At 40.4% G+C, this 19,080-nt stretch overlaps 1 protein-coding gene across 8 annotated transcripts; it reads left to right on the top strand.

Annotated features, from left to right (window-relative positions):
- Window positions 1-105: 105 nt before the first annotated feature.
- On the top strand, window positions 106-18,785 carry LOC110297179 (uncharacterized). 8 transcript variants are annotated; one of them, XM_021165918.3, is made up of 6 exons: window positions 106-255; window positions 1,231-1,261; window positions 10,442-10,541; window positions 14,791-14,917; window positions 15,119-15,179; window positions 15,493-18,785. In XM_021165918.3, exons 3-6 carry the CDS (start codon window positions 10,479-10,481, stop codon window positions 17,894-17,896), a joined length of 2,655 nt encoding a protein of 884 aa, XP_021021577.1. In that variant the 5' UTR covers window positions 106-255; window positions 1,231-1,261; window positions 10,442-10,478; the 3' UTR covers window positions 17,897-18,785. The 8 variants fall into 8 exon arrangements, with proteins under 8 accessions (XP_021021577.1, XP_021021578.1, XP_085697956.1 ...); XM_021165919.3 differs by lacking the exon at window positions 1,231-1,261; XM_085841830.1 differs by lacking the exon at window positions 10,442-10,541.
- Window positions 18,786-19,080: the final 295 nt, after the last annotated feature.

Here is a 19,080-nt window from a genome sequence, read left to right as displayed (position 1 = left end):
AGCAGTACTGATCCCTTCAGTCATGTGCAGCTTAAGGATGCTATCACTCAAACATTGCTAGCCAATCAGAGCTTCCAAGTAGACAGTCCAATCGAGTGCCAGCGGGAGGCGGGATTTCTTGGCCGCCATGCCACCTTCCAAGCTCTAAGACTGAGGTAGTCGCGTTGGAGACGTTGCTCTGTACGGACTGCACCGCTGTGGCAATTATGAGGCAAATTATGTGAAGAGAGCAAATGAGCCTGCAACCGCGCTATGGTGAGCAAGGGACCCTTGTCCCCAGATGGGGTGGATCCGATGTGGTGCATCCTCACTGGGGTTGGGGCGGGGCTTTCAGTACTGGGACCAGGATTCCCCCTCCCCGCGGGTTTAGAGTTACTCCCCACCCCCACGCCCTTGCGGGCCTTGGGGGACTTGATAAGCTCTGTCCAGCAAGAGGAGTGCCTCGATGTTGGTGACGTCAGTTCCCTGTTTGTGAGCACTGGTAGTGTTGTTGGCGTTTCACCCGAGAGCAGCACACTGCTAAACTTAAGACCCTCTAGGTTTTCTGTGTTATGTTCTAGACGTTCTGAATGCGTGGTGCAGGCTGTATTTAGATTTAGGTACACCCCCCCCCCCGGGGGGGAGGGAGGGTATAGGGGGCTTTCGGGATAGCATTTGAAATGTAAATGGAGAAAATATCTAATAAAAAAAGAAAAAAAAAGAAACATATTCTTTTTTTTTCTTTTACAGTCTTTTGGGGCAGCACTCCCCATGTTTTAAATCCATATTTATTTATTGCGGGCTGGCAAGTGTGCCAGTGTGCCTGTGGAAGTCAGAGGATAATTCGTGAGAATAGGTTCTTCCCCTGTGCTGGCCCAGGGCTTGAATTCAGGGCAGCAGTCTTGGAGATAGTTACCTTTACCAGGTCTTTCCAGGCCCTCTCCTATTTTTAACTTTTTTGAAGGTTTATTTTTATTTTATGTGTATGAGTATGTGCTTGCATGTGTGTATATACCACATGCATGTGCAGGCCAGAACAGGATTTGGATCTCCAAGAACAGAAGTTTTAGATGCTTTTCAGGTGCCATGTATGTGCTAGAAATTAAACTTGGGTTCTCTTTAAGAGCAAGGAGTGGTTTAAACCACTAAGCCGTCTCTTCAGAACCCTAATTATTAGTTTAAGGATTATTTATGTTTTGTATATGTATGTGTCTCTCAGTATAAATGCTACATGTGTGTGATTCCCCACAGAGGCCTGAAGAGGATGTCGGAGGCCTTGAAGGTAATGTTAAATGCTGTCATCAGCCACTGAAGTGAGTGCTGGGAACCAAACTCAGGTGTTCCAAAATAGCACACTGAACTGCTGAGCCATCCCTCCAGCCCTCCGTGTACTTCAGGGGACACTGAAAGACAAGTGTTAAGGTCTCTGGAGAGAGGTGTCCTTCATATTCTCATCTGTCTGACTCCGTAAGCCCTAGTACTGAGCTTTTCTGTCCTACACAGTTTTCTCTAGGTGGGGCTGAATGGAACTACAGGAGAGTCTGAGATCCTAGCTTGAGTCCCCAACACCCTCTGTGGCAGTTCCTTTTAACCTCTCTAATGCCAGCCTTTAATACAGTTCCTCATATTCTTGTGACTCACAACCAAAAAATTATTTTTTCATTCATTCATTCATTCATTCATTCATTCAATTTACATTCTGATCAAAACCTCCCTCTTCGTCTCCTCCCAATTCCATCTTTACAAATCCCTCCCCTCATTGCCTCCTCCCTTCCTGGGGCATCTAGTCCCAGCAGAACTAAGCATGTCCTTTCCCACTGAGGCCCAACCAGGCAGTTCAGTTAGGGGAAGGAGATCTAGTGGCAGGCAACTAAGTAAAAGACAGCCCCCACTCTAACTGTTAGGGAACCCAGATCAAGACCAAGCTGCTCATCTGCTCCAAATGTGTAGGGGATATAGGTCCAGCCCCTACATGCTTTTTGGTTGGTAGTTCAGTCTCTGTGGGCCCCCATGGTCCCAGGTTTGTTGGTTCTGTAGGTCTTCTTGTGACATCTTGATCCTTCTTTCTTGCTCAATCCTATCCCCTACTCTTCCAAGCTCCTCCTGATGTTTGGCTCTGGGTGTCTGCATCTGTTTAAATCTGCATGTGGCTCCTGTCTACAAGCATAGCCGAGTATTCACTAATAGTGTCAGGATTTGGTTGTGTCCCATTTGGGGTGGGTCTCAAGTTGGGGTAGTCATTGGTTCCCTCAGACTCTGCTCCATCTTTATCCCTGCATCTTTTGTAGGCAGGATAAACTGGGTTGACGATTTTGTGGATGGGATGATGTCCACCTCCCTCCACCAGAAGTCCTGCCTGGCTACACTAGGTGACCACTTTAATCTTCATATTCTTCACTCGTAGAAAAGAACCTCAGCTAGGGTCACCCCCATAGACTCTCTTTGGCCTCCTCCATCCATGTCTATAAGTTAGTCCCAGAGATGTCTTAGATCCATTTCCATTTCTTTGCCCAGCACTCCCCTGCCTACTTCCAGCCATACCTGATCCCCATCCCCACTGCTCACTTCACCTCCTTTCCCACCCAGTTCCTTCTTTTTTATCCACCTCCAGTGACTATTTTGTTTCCTCTTCATGCATTCCTCCTTGGGCATGCCCTGTTAATTTCTTTGGTTTTGTGGATTGTAGCATAGGTATCCTGTACTTTACAGTTAATGTCCAATTAATTATAAGTGAGTACATGTCTTTCTGGGTCTGGGTTACCTCACTCAGAATAATATTTTTCAAGTTTCATCCATTGCCTGCAGTTTTCATGATGCTCTTGCTTTTAGTAGCTAAAGAGTAGATGTACTACATTTTTAAAATCCAATCTTCAGTTGAAGGGCATCTAGATTGTTTCCAGTTTCTGACTATTACAAATAAAGCTGTTATGAACATAGTTAAGCAAGGATCCTTGTGGTATAATGGAGCATCTTTTGGGTTTATGCCCAGGAGTAGGATAGCCAGGTCTTGAGGTAGAACTATTCCCAGTTTTCTGAGAAATCACCAAATTGATTTCCAGTGGTAGTACAAGTCTGCACTCCAACCAGCAATGAAGGCATGTTCTCCTTGCTACACATCCACATCAACAGGTGCTGTCACTTCAGTTTTTGATCTTAGCCATTCTGACTGCATCTCAGAGTCTTTTTGATTTGCATTTTTTTGATAACTAAGGACATTGAACATTTGTTTAAGTGCTTCATGGCCATTCAAGATTCCTCTGTTGAGAATTCTCTATTGAGTTCTGTACCTCAATTTTAATTGGGTGGTATCTAATTTCTTGAGTTCTTTATATATTTTGAATATTAGGCCTCTATTGGATGTAGGATTAGTGAAGATATTTTCCCATAATGTAGGGTTCTATTTTGTCCTTTTGATGGTATCTTTAGCCTTATAAAAACTTTCCAGTTTCATGAGGCCCCATTTATTAATTGTTGATCTTAGTACCTGAGCTATTAGTGCTCTGTTCAGGAATTTGTCTACTGTGTTCAAGGCAGTTCCCCACTTTCTCTTCTATTAGATTTTTAGTGTGTTTGATTTTATATTGAAGTCTTTGATCCACTTGGAGTTGAGTTTTTTGCAGGATGATAGCTATGCATTGTCTTAATTGGTGTTTCCATTGCTACGAAGCGACATCATGACCAAGGCAACTGTCATAAAAGGAGTTAATAATTGGGGCTGACTTACAGTTTCTGAAGTTCCATCCATTATCATCATGGTAGGAAGCATGGTAGTATGCAGGTAGACATGATGCAGGAGGAGCCTGGAGTTCATCTTGATTTAAAGGCAGCCAGTGAGGACTCTCTTCTGTAGGCAGCCTGGAGGAGACTCTCTCTCCAACTGTGTGGAACTTGGGGATAGAGACCTCAGACCCCATTCCCACAGTGAAACACTTCCTGTATAAGGGCACACTTCTTTCAATAAGGCCACAATCCTAATAGTGCCACTCACCATGAGCTAAGCATATTCAAATCACCACTTGGGTCTATTTGCATTCTTTTACAAGAAGACATCTAGCTAAATCAGCACCATTTGTTGAAGATGCTTTCATTTTTCCAATGTAAGGTTTTGGCTCCTTTGTCAAATATCAAGCATTCATAGTTCATAAGTATATAGGTTTATTTTTGAGTCTTCAATTCTATTATATCAATCAGCCTGTCTGTGTTTATGTGAATACCATGCATTTTAATTAGTATTGCTCTGTAGTGTAGTTTGAAATCAGGGATGGTGATACCTTCAGAAATTCTCTTATTGTACAGGATTGTTTTAGTTATCCTGGAGTTTTTGTTTTTCCATATGAAGTTGAGAATTGCATTTTTTTTAAATTTATTTTTTATGTTTATATGTAAGTACATTGTAGCTGTCTTCAGACACACCAGGAGAGGGTGTCAGATGATATTAAGGATGGTTGTAAGCCACCATGTGGTTGCTGGGATTTGAACTCAGGACCTTCGGAAGAGCTGTCAGTGCTCTTAACCGCTGAGCCATCTCTTCAGCCCTGAGAGTTACATTTTTAAGGTCTGTAAAAAATTGTATTGGAATTTTGATGGGAATTGCATAGAATATGTAGATTGCTTTTGGTAAGATGGCTATTTTTACTATGTTAATTCTACAGATCCATGAACTTGGGAGATCTTTCCATCTTTGGATGTCTTCCTTCATTTCTTCAGAGACTTGAAGTTCTTCTCATATAGATCTTTCACTTGCTTGGTTAGAGTTACACCAAGGTATTTTATATTATTTGTGGCTCTTGTAAAGGGTGTTATTTCCATAATTTCTTTTCTCATTTGTATAAAGAAGGGCTACTGATTTTGAGTTAATTTTGTATTGAACCACTTTGCTAAATGTGTTTATCACCTGAAGGACTTCTCTGGTAGAAATTTTGGGATCACTTATATACTATCATATCATCTGCAAAAAGCGATATTTTCTCTTCTTCCTTTCCAGTTTGTAACCCTTATCTCCTTTACTTGTTTTATTGCTCTAGGTATAACTTCTAGTTCTATGTTGATTGGATAGGGAGAGAGTGGACAGCCTTGTCTTGTCCCTCATCTAAGGCGAATTGCTCTCAGTTTCTCTTCATTTAATTTGATGTTGGCTATTGGTTTGATAAATTGCTTTCGTTATGTTTAGGTATGCACTTTGTATCCCTGATCTCTTTATTTTTTTACTTTTAAATTATTCGATATTTTCTTTTTTTATATTTCAAATGTTATCCTCTTTCCTGGTTTCTGTTCTGAAAAATCCCCAACCTATCCCCCTTCCCTCTGTTCACCAACCCACCTACTCCCGCTTCCTGGCCCTGGCATTCCCCTACACTGGGGCATAGAGTCTTCACAGGACCAAGGGCTTCTTCTCCCATTGATGTCCAACAAGGCCATCCTGTGCTACATATGCAGCTGGAGCTTTGAGTCCCTCCTTGTGTACTCTTTGGTTGGTGGTTTAGTCCCTGGGAGCTCTGGGGATACTGGTTGGTTCATACTGTTGTTTCTTCTATGGAGCTGCAAGCTCCTTTAGCTCCTTCAGTCCTTTCTCTAGCTCCTCAATTGGGGACCTTGTGTTCAGTCCAATGGTTGGCTGAGAACATCCACCTTTGTATTTGTCAGGCACTGGCAGAGCCTCTCAGGAAACAGCTATATCAGGCTCCTGTCAGTAAGCATTTGTTGGCATCCACAATAGTGTCTGGGTTTGGTGACTGTATATGGGATTGATCCCCAGATGGTGCAGTCTCTGTATGGCCTTTCCTTCAGTCTCTGCTTCACACTTTATCTCGGCATCTCCTCACATGAGTATTTTGTTCCCCCTTCTAAGAAGGATTGAAGTATCCATACTTTGGTCTTCCTTCTTCTTGAGCTTCATGTGATCTGTGAATTGTATCTTGGGTATTCCGAGCTTCTGGGCTAATATCCACTTATCAGTGAGTGCATACCATGTGTGTTCTTTTGTGACTGGGTTACCTCATTCAGGATGATATTTTCTAGTTCCATCCATTTGGCTAAGAATTTCATGAATCATTGTTTTTAATAGCTGAGTAGTATTCCATTGTGTAAATGTGTACTGGCTGGTTTTGTGTCTACTTGACACAGGCTGGAGTTATCACAGAGAAAGGAGCTTCAGTTGGGGAAATGCCTCCACAAGGTCCAGCTGTAAGGCATTTTCTCAATTAGTGATCAAGGGGGGAGGTCCCCTTGTGGGTGGTGCCGTCCCTGGGCTGGTAGTCTTGGTTCTATAAGAGAGCAGCCTGAGCAAGCCAGGGGAGGCAAGCCAGTAAGTAATATCCCTCCATGACCTCTGCATCAGCTCCTGCTTCCTGACCTGCTTGAGTTCCAGTCCTGCATCCTTTGGTGATAACAGCAGTGTGGAAGTGTAAGCTGAATAAACCCTTTCCTCCCCAACTTGCTTCTTGGTCATGATGTTTTGTCCAGGAATAGAAACCCTGACTAAGACAAAATGTATCACATTTTTGGTATCCATTCCTCTCTTGAGGGACATTTGGGGTCTTTACAGCTTCTGGCTATTATAAATAATGCTGTTATGAACAAAGTGGAGCATGTGTCCTTTTTTATATGTTTCTCCAAGAGTTTTAGATGTAGGTGTTTTAGATTTTGTCAAAGGCTTTTTCAACATCTAATGAGATAGTCATGTAACTTTTTTCTTTCACTTTCTTTATATAGTGGGTTACGTTGATGGATTTTCATATATTAAACTATACCTGTATCCCTGGAATGAAGCCTACTTGATTATGGTGGATGATGTTTTTTAGGTGTTCTTAGTGTCAGTTTGCCATTATTGAGTACATTTCCATCTGTGTTTATAGTAGAAATTGATCTAAAATTATCTTTCTTTGTTGATTTTTATGTTGTTTATCAGGGTGACTGTGGCCTCATAGAATGAGTTTGACAAAAAATGTTCCTTTTCTTTCTATTTTATGGAATAGTTTGAGGAGTATTGGTATTAGCTCTCTATCGAAAGTCTGGTAGAATTCTGCACTAAAACTATCTGCCCCTAGACTTTTTTTGGTTGGGAGACTTTTAATATCTACTTCTATTTTCTTAGGAGTAATGGGACTGTTTAGATAGCTTATATGATCTTGATTTAACATTGGTGTTATCTGTCTAGAAAACCATCCATTTCTTTTAGATTTTCCTTGAGAACTTGTTTGGTGGTTCTAAAAGGGAAATGCAGGTACTCTTATTCTCCTGACCAAAGACCTGTCTTCCTTTTATGATATCTATCTAGAAAATCACCCATTTCATTCAGATTTACCAAGTTTGTGGAGTATAGGTTTTCTTTCTTTTTTTTTTTTTGGTTTTTCGAGACAGGGTTTCTCTGTGTAGCCCTGGCTGTCCTGGAACTCACTTTGTAGACCAGGCTGGCCTCGAACTCAGAAATCCGCCTGCCTCTGCCTCCCGAGTGCTGGGATTAAAGGCGTGTGCCACCACGCCCGGCGAGTATAGGTTTTCAAAGTAAGACTGAATGATTCTTTGGATTTCCTCAGTGTCTGATGTTATGTCTCCCTTTTCATTTCTGATTTTGTGAATTGGAGACTGTCTGCCTTTTAGTTAGTTTGGCTAAGGGTTTGTCTATCTTGTTGATTTCTTAAAGAACCATCTCTGCATTGTTCTTTTTGTTTCTAAATCATTGATTTTAGCTCTGTATTTGATTATTTTGATCTCAGCACCCTCCATCCCTCCCATGATTACCTATTCCCTTTTCCCTCAGAGAATGAGCACCCCTTCTTGGATACTACACCACTCTGGGACATGTAGGCCCAGCAGGACTAGGACATCTCCCACTGAGGTTCAGCTACGTAATCCAGAAAGGGGGAAGGGATCCAGTGGCAGACAACAGAGATAACCCTGCTTCAATTGTTAGGGGACCCAGATGTTCTTGGTGTAGCTGGTCTCAGATGGGCAGCCTTGGGCAGAACAATGGAACTCAGGGGATAGTGCACTTTTCAGCCAACTCAACATGCTGGGGCTGAGGATGGTGCTGCAGTCAGCTTCAGTTTCTATTGTGGCTTTGACCAACACCTCAAAAAGAACTTAAATCACAAAGAGACTTGTTTCCTTTTCTCTCTTTCCGAGGTGTATTTGATGTCCCAAGACTCCCTAATAGGTACCCGTTTCACCTATCTAAATATCTACTTCTCTTGATTTCCATATCACAGTTGCAAGAGTTCTGGAATCATTTATGTCCAGGCCTTCTTCCTTTGCTGCCTATTTCCCTTTCACTCTCTGATCCTCTTGTGCTTGTGGTAATTAACTGATTGCCCTACAAGCTAAGGAGCCTCTCTGGCCCTATGTAAGGGTGAAGAACTACTGTTCTTCTTTCTGTTGTCTTCCTTTACTCTGTAAGACTTCTAATTTTCCTCCCTTCTCTCCATTTCTTTCCTGCAAGACTGATGCTGAGACTTATCCTCAACCTGTCCAGATTTTGTCTGTATCAGGAATGAAGAGTGGCTGACACTGTTTATCTACAGTATTCTTCCCAGCCACAGATCCACCCTTACGTAGTTAGTCATCCTTCAGATTCTCCAAAATGAAATTTCTGAATCAAAAGACTTCATCAGTTTGTCTTTGACAACTTATAGGAATTAGTAAAAGTAAAATTTCTGTTGAGAAAATACCCCAACAAAACAGAATTCAACAAATCCAACTCCAAATGGTTTTACAATAAACAGTACCCTCTTGAAGTTTAATTACAGATAGCCTCTAACCCCAGGGCCACCAACTTGATGATCTATCATAGGACAGGGAGTCCCATCCCAATTCAGCCCCACCCCAGTTCAGTAAGAAGCCAAATTGATTTCATTGCCCATTAATACCACAGCTCTGCCCCCATTTCTCTCTCTCTCTCTCTCTCTCTCTCTCTCCCTCCCTCCCTCCCTCTTTTCTTTTCTTTTCTTTTCTTTTCTTTTCTTTTCTTTTCTTTTCTTTTCTTTTCTTTTCCTTTTCTCTTTTTTCTCTTTTCTCTTTTCTCTTTTCTTTTTCTTTTTTTTTTTTTTTGGTTTTTCGAGACAGGGTTTCTCTGTGTAGCCCTGGCTGTTCTGGCACTCACTTTGTAGACCAGGCTGGCCTCGAACTCAGAAATCCACCTGCCTCTGCCTCCCGAGTGCTGGGATTAAAGGTGTGCGCCACCACGCCCGGCTTCTCTTTTCTTTTCTTTTCTTTTCTTTTCTTTTCTTTTCTTTTTCTTTTCCTTTTCCTTTTCCTTTTCCTTTTCCTTTTGCTTTTCCTTTTCCTTTTCCTTTTGCTTTTGCTTTTCCTTTCCTCTTCTTTTCTTTCCTTTCCTTTTCTTTTCTTTTCTTTTCTTTTCTTTTCTTTTCTTTTCTTTTCTTTTCTTTCAATAACTAAGAAGGCTGGAAATATTAGAAAGCCCAACTACCAAATGTGGTGGTACACACCTTTACTCCTAGGACTCAAGATGCAAAGGCAGACAGATATCTGTGAATTCAAGGTCAGCTGCTCTACAAAGTAATTCCAAGACACCCAGGGCTGTTACACAGAGGAATCCTGGTTTGGGGGGAGGAAAAGAAAAGAAAAGAGGAGAAAAGAAAAGGAAAGAAAAGTCAGGTCTATACCATCTAAGGTAACTGGGCCCTAGCAGATAGAACTATGAACAGGGTGGGCAATACCCAGTCCTCTGATGCCTGGATATCAAGGCAGTTTTACTCTACTCACACATTTACTAAGCTCTGCCTCTCCGACTTAAAGCACTTCTGTGACCCTGGTCATGTAACCTAAAATCCTGTTCCTTCACCTTATCCCAAAGCATAAGTTACGTTCTGTGTAAACCTGCTACTGTCTGTTGTAAGACTTTTCTCCCCCCCCCCCCCCAAATAAAAAATCTTTAAGAATGCACAACTTGATGGATGTGGTGGCTCACATCTTTAGCATCAGCACTCAGGGGGTAAACATAGGTAGAACTCTGTGAGTTTGAGACCAGCCTGGCACGTAGTGAGTTCCAACACTCAGTTGTACATAGTAAGACCCTTGACTTTTAAGTTTTTTTTTTACTTTTTTATTTTTATTTTTTATTAGATATTTTCTTCATTTACATTTCAAATGCTATCCCAAAAGTCCCCTATACCCTCCTACCACCCTGCTCCCCATCCCACCCACTCCTGCTTCCTGGCCCTGGCAGTCCCCTGTACTGAGGCATATGATCTTTGCAAGACCAAGGCTAGAATCTAGAAGCAGGATCTGAAGCAGAGACCAGAGAGGAACACTGCTTATTAGCTTGCTTTCCATCCTTACTCAGCCTGCTTTCTTATAGAACTCAGAAGTATCTGCCCAGGACTGGTACTATTCACAAATGAACTGAACCCTCAAATGCCAATAATTAATCAGTAAAATGCCCCCACAGAGTTGTCTACAGACCAATCTGATGGTGACATTTTCTCCTTTGATTTTCTCTTCTTAGATGACTTTCCTGTATTAAGTTGACAAAGATAGCACACATGTCAAGAGAAGGGTCTCAAGACACACCTGGCCTGGGTGGTATAACATTGGTTGCTGTCGAGGTATGAAGACACCTGATATTTTGGCCCACCAGAAATCTGTAATGCCAGCTATTACTAAGAGCTAAGGATCCTGACTTTCTAGGCTTATATAGAAACATAATTGTAGAGTTTACAGTCCTAATATCGTAGTCAACATCTTAAATTAGGTTATAACTCCATATGAGGTCACGTAAACAGTCTGAGTGAAGGTAGTGTCATATTGGATAACAGTAAACCGTGTCCTGAATATGCAGTGACCATAAATTCAGAATCAAATGTGATAAATCTAAGCTATTTTCTGAGCAACCTTGGTCATGAGCCACAGGCTGTTTATATTATATATACCATCTTACTACAAAATGGTAATTTTGCCTGAAACACCTACATTCAGAGCTGAGATTATTGCATGCTATGAACAGTGGTATTTTTATTACTCGTTCAGTTTTCTGCTCTTAGAATGTTTTAATTCTGGAGAACAAGGACCTTTAGTTTATTACTGTTGCTAAGCATCTAAGTATAAAATTAGTGTGTCTTTTTATTGTGTAAGGATATTTGATTTGATTTTTTTTAAATTTTAAATTATGTGTGGTTTGATAGGTTTGTACATGTTACAATGTCCATGTACAGGTCATAGGACAACTTGCAGGAAACCATTATTCCCTTCTACCATGTGGGAGTGCCCAATAGTCATGATGTAAAGGGAAAGAATGAAGACAGAGTGACTTTTAATAGTTCTGTCTAACCTGTGTGAATTTCCTGAATGAATGTGGTAGGAGGAATGCATCTAGGTAGGTAGGGAAGAGGTTGGAAACAGTTTTACATGTAAAAAGGAAGGACAGAGGAAGAGAGGTGAAAGGGGAGGGTAGTAGCAGAATTGGTAGTAGCAGACTCAGTTAAGGATGTTTGAGTTTGTGCTTGAAAATGTCGTAAAAAAGGATTTTCAAGAGTATCATTAAGGGCTGGATTTAAGGAAGATGGGCTAGTGAAGAGGCTTTATTAAGAAAACAAATTATTTCTGTTAAAGCTTTCCATGAAAGCCTAGATAGGAGGAAACTAGGACTCTAGACCAACAAAGGAGATTTACTTTCAGCATGGTGTTTAATGTGTAATGCTTCAGGCATGTATACAGTAGAACTATGTTCTTTCTTTTTGAGTGTTGGTATCAAGTTTAGGCTTCATTGCTATGATGGTGTCACAGGGTGAGGGAGAAGGAATGGATGGCATGAGACCCATTCTGGATCCTAAGAGTTCACTGTCCCTTCAAAGAGCAGTCCTAGATTAGGGCAGTCCTCCTGTTTAGCCCTAAGGGATTACAGACAGTGCTTAGGCTGGGGTACTAGACAAAGAAGAGTAGATTTCTAGCTCACAAAAGTGAAACCCAGTTTTATATAGGAGCCTATTGTCGTATATATGTGGCCTCAAATTCGTAAAAGTATATAGAATCTTTTTAGTTATTTTATTCTGATTTGACATTTCTCAATGGAAATTCAAACATCATTCCATTATGATTGGGCCTAAAATAAACTGTTTTGGGGCTTCTAAATATTTTTTCTGGGTGTGGTCATATAGGGTATACTCAAATTCCATTTAAGAAGATGTGACATGTAAAAGTTTCTATGAGGGAGTCCAGTTAGACTTCCTCTTCCCTGCCTCAGGACCCCAACCTAAGGAATGTCACAGAGTCCTTGGCAAAATTACAGATTCAGCTTCCTCCCTCCAGATAAGAATCAGCTTAGCAAGCACCTGGGATTTTTTTTTTAATTTATATATACATACATATATATGTGTATACACACACACACAAACACATATTTATACATATGTATGTATATATAATTGGATATATTCTTTATTTACATTTGAAATGTTTTCTCATTCCCAGGTTTCCCCTTCAGAAACCCCATCCCATCACCGCTCCCCTACTGCCTCTGTGAGGGAGCCCCACCCCATTCCTGTCTTCCCATTCTGGGGTTCCCCTACACTGGGGCTTCAAACAGCCTCAGGCCCAAGGCCCTCTCCTTCCACTGATGTCCAACAAAACCATGCTCTGCCACATATGAGGCTGGAGCCATGGGTTCCTCCATGTGTACTATTTGGTTGGTGGTCCAGTCCCTGGGAGCTCGGGAGTGGGGGTGTATCTAGCCAGTTGACACTGTTGCACCTTCCATGGGGCTGCAGACCCCCTCAGCTCCTTCAGTCCCTTCTCCAACTCCTCCATCTGGGACCCTGAGCTCAGCCCAACGGTTGGCTGCACACATCCACCTATGTATTTGTCAGGCTCTGGCAGAACCTCTCAGGAGACAGCCCTATCAGACTCCCTTCAACAAGCACTTCCCAGCATCCACAATAGCAACTGAATATCGGATGGCTAATATCCATTTATCAGTGAGTGTATACCATGTCTGTTCTTTTGTGACTGAGTTACCTCACTCAGGATGATAATTTCAAGTTCCATCAATTTGCCTGTGAATTTCATGAAGTCATTGTTTTTAATAGTTGAGTAATATTCCATTGTGTAAATGTACCACATTTTCTGTATCCATTCCTCTGTTGAGGGACATCTGGGTTGTTTCCAGTTTTTGGCTATTATAAATATGGCTGGTATGAACATAGTAGAGCATGTGTCCTTATTACATGTTGGAGCATCTTCTGGGTATATGCCCAGGAGTGGTATAGCTGTGCCCTTAGGTAGTAGTACTATGTCCAATTTTCTGAGGAACTGCCAGACTGATTTCTAGAATGGTTGTACCAGCTTATAATCCCACCAGCAATGGAGGAGTGTTCCTCTTTCTCCACATCCTCACCAGCATCTGCTGTCACCTGAGTTTTTGATCTTAGCCACTCTGGTGTGAGGTGGAATCTCAGGGATGCTTTGATTTGCATTTCCCTGATGACTAAGGGTGTTGAACATTTTTTTAGGTGCTCCTCTGCCATACGTGGCTCCTCAGTTGAGAATTCTCTGTTTAGCTCTGTTCCTCATTTTTTAATAGGGTTATTTGGTCTCTGGAATCTAACTTTTTGAGTTCTTTGTATATATTGGATATTAGCTCTCTATCGGATGTAGGATTGGTAAATATCTTTTCCCAATATGTTGCTTGCTGTTTTGTCCTATTGACAGTATCCTTTGCCTTACTTTGTAGAAGAAGCTTTGTAATTTTATGAGGTTCCATTTGTTGATTCTTCGTCTTAGAGCATAAGCCATTGTTGTTCTGTTCATGAAATTTCCTCTGGGTCCATGTGTTCAAGGATTTGCCCCACTTTCTCTTCTATTAGATTTAGTGTATCTGGTTTTAAAGCACCAGATTTATGGAATTGGATTTATGGAATGTCTCTTCATGCAAATGAGGTATTGCCAGAACCTTAAGTCACAATAAAACTTCACCCTAAGATTTATAATAGCCTTGATTTACCCTGAATAAAGGGTATGCACACAAGCCATTACATCGAATATCATCTGAGAAATGATAAGAGAGCTGTAATATTAAAATCCTCAGAGGAGGACCAAGATTCTGTAGACTACCCATTCTCAGCTCTTCTGTATCCTTCCAGCCTGGTGTATAATGGCTCCTGGACACACTAAGGGAGGAAGCAGAACATGGAATCACAAGGAGGCAGACCTTCTAAATACTATAGTTTGTGTTAGACTGAGAAGGATAACAGGAATTCAGAAAATGCTACACTTGCATAAATCATTTAGGCTGAGTGAATTAATCTTCTAGTTTATGTGCATGAAATCTGTGTTAGAACTTATTATTCCCTTATGACTTCAAAGCTTAAGCTTTTTTGTTTGTTTGTTTGTTTGTTTTTGGTTTTTTTTTGAGACAGGGTTTCTCTGTATAGCCCTGGCTGTCCTGGAACTCACTTTGTAGACCAGGCTGGCCTCGAACTCAGAAATCTGCCTGCCTCTGCCTCCTGAGTGCTGGGATTAAAGGCGTGTGCCACCACGCCCAGCTCGCTTAAGCTTTTTTATTAGAAATTTCTAAGTACCAGCAACAATGCTCTATAGATGACAGAATGATAGATTTTTTTTTTTTTTTTAATGGAAGGACTAGAGATCCATCTTAAAGAGAAAAATTGGTGTAGCCCAGCAGTGTATCCTACTCCCTGTGCCCAGGTATAAGAGGAGTCTCAACACTATCTGTAGCCTATCTGTACACGAGATAAAATGTTTGGAGACTACAGAATTCATCAATTTCTTGTCAGTTGAATTTAGGTGTATAGTGCCTTACATCTCACAATTTCTCTTGCACATATTTATGGAGTGCTTTAGGATTTAGTTGTCTTTGAGGATGTGGCTGTGAACTTCACCGAGGAAGAGTGGGCTTTGCTGAATTCTTCTCAGAAGCATCTGTACAGAGATGTAATGCTGGAAATCTACAATAACCTTGCTTGTGTCGGTAAGAGTATCATCATTCCTTCACTTACTCACTAGAGAACAAGTATTTCGGTTATCCATGTTCTACTGTGTCGTGGCTGTGTAAAGGACAGAATTTGGTGAATAAGTCAGACATAGTTACAATGTACACTGAAAGTATAAGATGATAGTTTTTGTGAAATATATAATAATTTTTCATGATTTATCTGACATTCCTTTTTAGGAAACAAATGGGAAGACCAAAGCATGGAAGATGAGCACACAAATCCTAGGAGAAGTCAAAGGTAAGGTCCATATAGAGGCAGAGGTTCCATGAGTTAATCTTAATATATTGTGAAATTTAAGGAAAAGGAAATACGCAGAGATTAAACTTAGTCATCTTTAGATCATTTGGAAGCAATTCTAAGAAATGTATTTTAAGACAACTCTGTGGGAACCACATCAGAAAATCACAAGTTCCCTTGATTGCAAACCATTCACCTGTACCAGAATGTTTAAATTTTCTTTTATTTTGGACTAGTCCATATCCAAGACTGACTAATAATCAAAAAGTTAGTAAAAGCACTATTGCTAATGTGTGTTTCATTATCCTAACAGAATGTGTACGTTTGAGAGACTCTATGAGAGTACTGAAAGTGATCAATCTGGAGAAATCTTCACCAAGACACCAAATCTGACAAACATCTTCCCTGGTCTAAAATCTGAGCTTGATGAAAGTGGCGGGATGCAATATAAATGTGAACAGACCTGGAAAACAGACCTGAATTCTGTTACAAGTATTCCAACATATACACAAAGTCTCAGTATGAGTAGGTCTTATAACGTTTGTGCCACATCCTTTGGTTTTCCCAGCTCATTTGGAAGATATCAAGAAACTCCTGTTGGGGAACAGCACTGTGAACAGAAGGTAAAAAACTGTCCTACAGCTAAATCATTTTACATCCATGAAATGAATGACAATGCAGACATCGATAATGAACACAAACCATTTGGTAGAGCTCAGAGTTCTTTTGGTTCCTGTGAAAGTCGTGGAAGAATTAATACAAGGAAAAAGTCCTATGAATGTAGGCTATGTAGTAAATCTTTCATGTATCCTTCTTTACTTCAAAAACATGAAATAACTCATTCCAATGAAAAACCCTATGGGTGCCTACAATGTGGTAAAGCTTTCAGAAATTTCAGTTCTCTTCAAAAACATAAAATAGCTCATACTGAGGAAAAGCCTTATAAATGTCATTATTGTAATAAAGTGTTCATCTGTCAGGCATCACTTCAGTCACATATAAGAGTTCATACTGGGGAAAAGCCTTACGAATGTAAACAATGTGGTAAAGCCTTTAGAGTTAACAGTTCCTTTTGGCGCCATAAAAAAGTTCATACTGGGGAAAAACCCTATGAATGTAAACAATGTGGTAAGTCCTTTATTTATCCTTCTCTACTTCAAACACATGAAAAAACTCACAGTGCAGAAAAGCCCTATAACTGTAAACAATGTGGCAAAGCCTTTAAATCTCACAGTTCCCTTCGAGTCCATGAAAGAAACCATACTGGGAAAAAGCCCTATGAATGTAAACAGTGTGGCAGGTCCTTTATTTATCCCTGCTTACTCCAGATTCATGAACGAACTCACAGTGGTGTGAAACCCTACGGATGTAAACAGTGTGGGAAAGCGTTCAGACGCCTCAGTGACCTTCGAGTACATGAAAGAACTCATACTGGAGAAAAACCTTATGAATGTAAACAGTGTGCTAAATCTTTTATTAATCGGTATTTACTTAAAATGCATCAAAAGTCTCATACTGGTGAGAAACCCTATAAATGTAAGATTTGCAGCAAAGCCTTCGTTTATCCCTCCTTACTTAAACTGCATGAGAGATCTCACACTGGGGAAAAGCCCTATCCATGTAAACAATGTGATAAAGCCTTCATTTTCCCCTCCTTACTTAAACTGCATGAAAGAACTCACACTGGGGAAAAACCCTATGCCTGTAAACAGTGTGGTGAAGCCTTCAAAAGTTACAATTCCCTTCAGAGACATAAAAGAATTCATACTGACATAAAGGCTTATGTATGTAAACATTGTAGCAAAACCTTCATATGCCAGAGGTCCCTTCAGTTACATAATAGAACTCATACTGGAGAAAAACCATATAAATGTGAACAGTGTGGTAACTCCTTCAGATATCACAATTCCCTTCAAAGACATAAAATAATTCATACTGGGAAAAACCTCTATGAATGTAAACAGTGTGACAGGTCCTTCATTTATCCATATTTACTCCAAATACATGATAGAACTCACTCTGGGGGAAAACCATATGAATGTACACAGTGTGGTAAGTCCTATATTTATCCTTCTTTACTTCGAATACATGAAAGAACTCACAGTGCAGAAAAACCCTATAACTGTAAACAATGTGGTAAAGCCTTTAAATCTCACAGTTCCCTTCGGGTCCATGAAAGAAACCATACTGGGGAAAAGCCCTATGAATGTAAACAATGTGGCAGGTCCTTTATTTATCCTTGCTTACTCCAGACCCATGAAAGAATTCACAGTGGTGTGAAACCCTATGAATGTAAACAGTGTGGGAAAGCCTTTAGAGGTCACAGTTCCTTTCGGGTCCATAAAAAACTTCACAGTGGGGAAAAGCCCTATGAATGTAAGCAATGTGGTAAATGCTTCATTTATCCATCCTTACTTCGAATGCATGAAAGAACTCATAGTAGTGAAAAACCCTATGATTGTAAACAATGTGGTAAGGCCTTTAAATCTCGTAGTTCCCTCCGAGAACATGAAAGAAACCATATTGAGGAAAAATCCTATCAGTGTCAACAGTGTGGTAAAATCTTCAGACGTTATAGTTCATTTCAAAACCATAAACAAATCCATGCTATACAAAAACTCAATGAATGCAAACAATGTGGTAAGATCTTCATTTATCCTTCTTTTCTTCAGAGGCATGAAAGAACTCACATTTGTGAAAGAACCCTATGTATGTAAACAATGTGATTAAATCTTTACCATATCACAATTCTTTTAGGAGAGATAAATTTCATTTGGGAGAATAGATATTGAATAATGTGATAAATTCTTTTTACAGTTATCAACTGCAGAGAAAAATTTATATGTAACAGTATGAGTATAAAGTGGGATAGCCTTCTGAAGTAATCGTCCTTTTCAAATGTATGGAATAACTCATAATGAAGTAGAACCATTGTTTCCTAAGACAATAAAAAAATGTTATGTTAGAAGGGAATTCTGTGAATATAAACAATGTGAAAACTCATATGTGGTGAAAATTTTGGAGTTTTTTATTTTTAAAAGATGGAAATATTATAAGAATATGTTTTCATTTTTCTCCCAGATATGGAGTATGGGGCTGCGTCACAGCAGCCAATTATGATTTGCCTTGTGTTCTAGGAGGGGTATGGTTTTTTTCAGCTGCAGGTTGTTTCTGTGATTATGTGACATTTGGAATTCTGGGGACTTTTCAGAGGATATATAAATGCTGGGGTCCCAAGACACGAGGCTGTTGGTGGTGGGTTGCTGGTTGCTCTTGGTCACCATTTGTTATGTAGTCTTGTGCAAAGAAACCAGAAGCAGTTAGAGATCCTGACAGCAATGATCAAACTTGCCCCCAGGAACTCCACACCCCTGATAAGCAGGAAATAGTCTAATAATGACATTGCTCCCTTTCCCCCCTATCCTTTTTTCCTCTCCTATCTAGTGTTAGGGGTTTGAAAGGGTTGAAGAAAAGGAGTGGAGAAGGGTAGAAGAAAGAAGATCCCATGAACTAGCATAAGCCCACTATAAGTAGTGCCCAGATGTATGGCTAGCAGAATGGGAAATTTGATTTCAAATGTCATAGAGAAAACAGCAGAGACAAAGGAATGGCTTTTTTTTTTTTTTTTTTTTTTTTTTTTTGAGACACCAGCAACAAAATGTATTGCAGCTGCTTCCACTGGGATATCTCTTGCTCTGCTCCCAGAGATGATTTTCTGGTTTTTCTTTTTCTTCCTCCTGTATTCTTTTTCAAAAAAGTTTGGGAGAATAGATGGAAACACTGCAGCTGGAAATGGAGGAACCCGGAAAACAATAAATGGCTGACATGGGAAAACAAAAGTGTTCACTCTGCTCTGTCTTTTCTGAAAAGTTTGCAGAGGTGGCTGTGAAACTGGAAAAAA

Source organism: Mus caroli, unplaced genomic scaffold (assembly GCF_978045245.1).
Source record: "Mus caroli unplaced genomic scaffold, Mus_caroli_1 scaffold_8, whole genome shotgun sequence".
In the NCBI taxonomy this organism is placed as follows: domain Eukaryota; kingdom Metazoa; phylum Chordata; class Mammalia; order Rodentia; family Muridae; genus Mus; species Mus caroli.
This window is presented reverse-complemented; position numbering and strand designations above follow the sequence as displayed.

Coding starts and splice junctions, on each gene's coding strand:
- LOC110297179 (XM_021165919.3), top strand. CDS start 10,479: ATGTCAAGAGAAGGGTCTCAAGACACACCTGGCCTGGGTGGTATAACA. Junction 10,542..14,790: donor TAACATTGGTTGCTGTCGAG/GTATGAAGACAC, acceptor GGAGTGCTTTAG/GATTTAGTTGTCTTTGAGGA. Junction 14,918..15,118: donor CAATAACCTTGCTTGTGTCG/GTAAGAGTATCA, acceptor ATTCCTTTTTAG/GAAACAAATGGGAAGACCAA.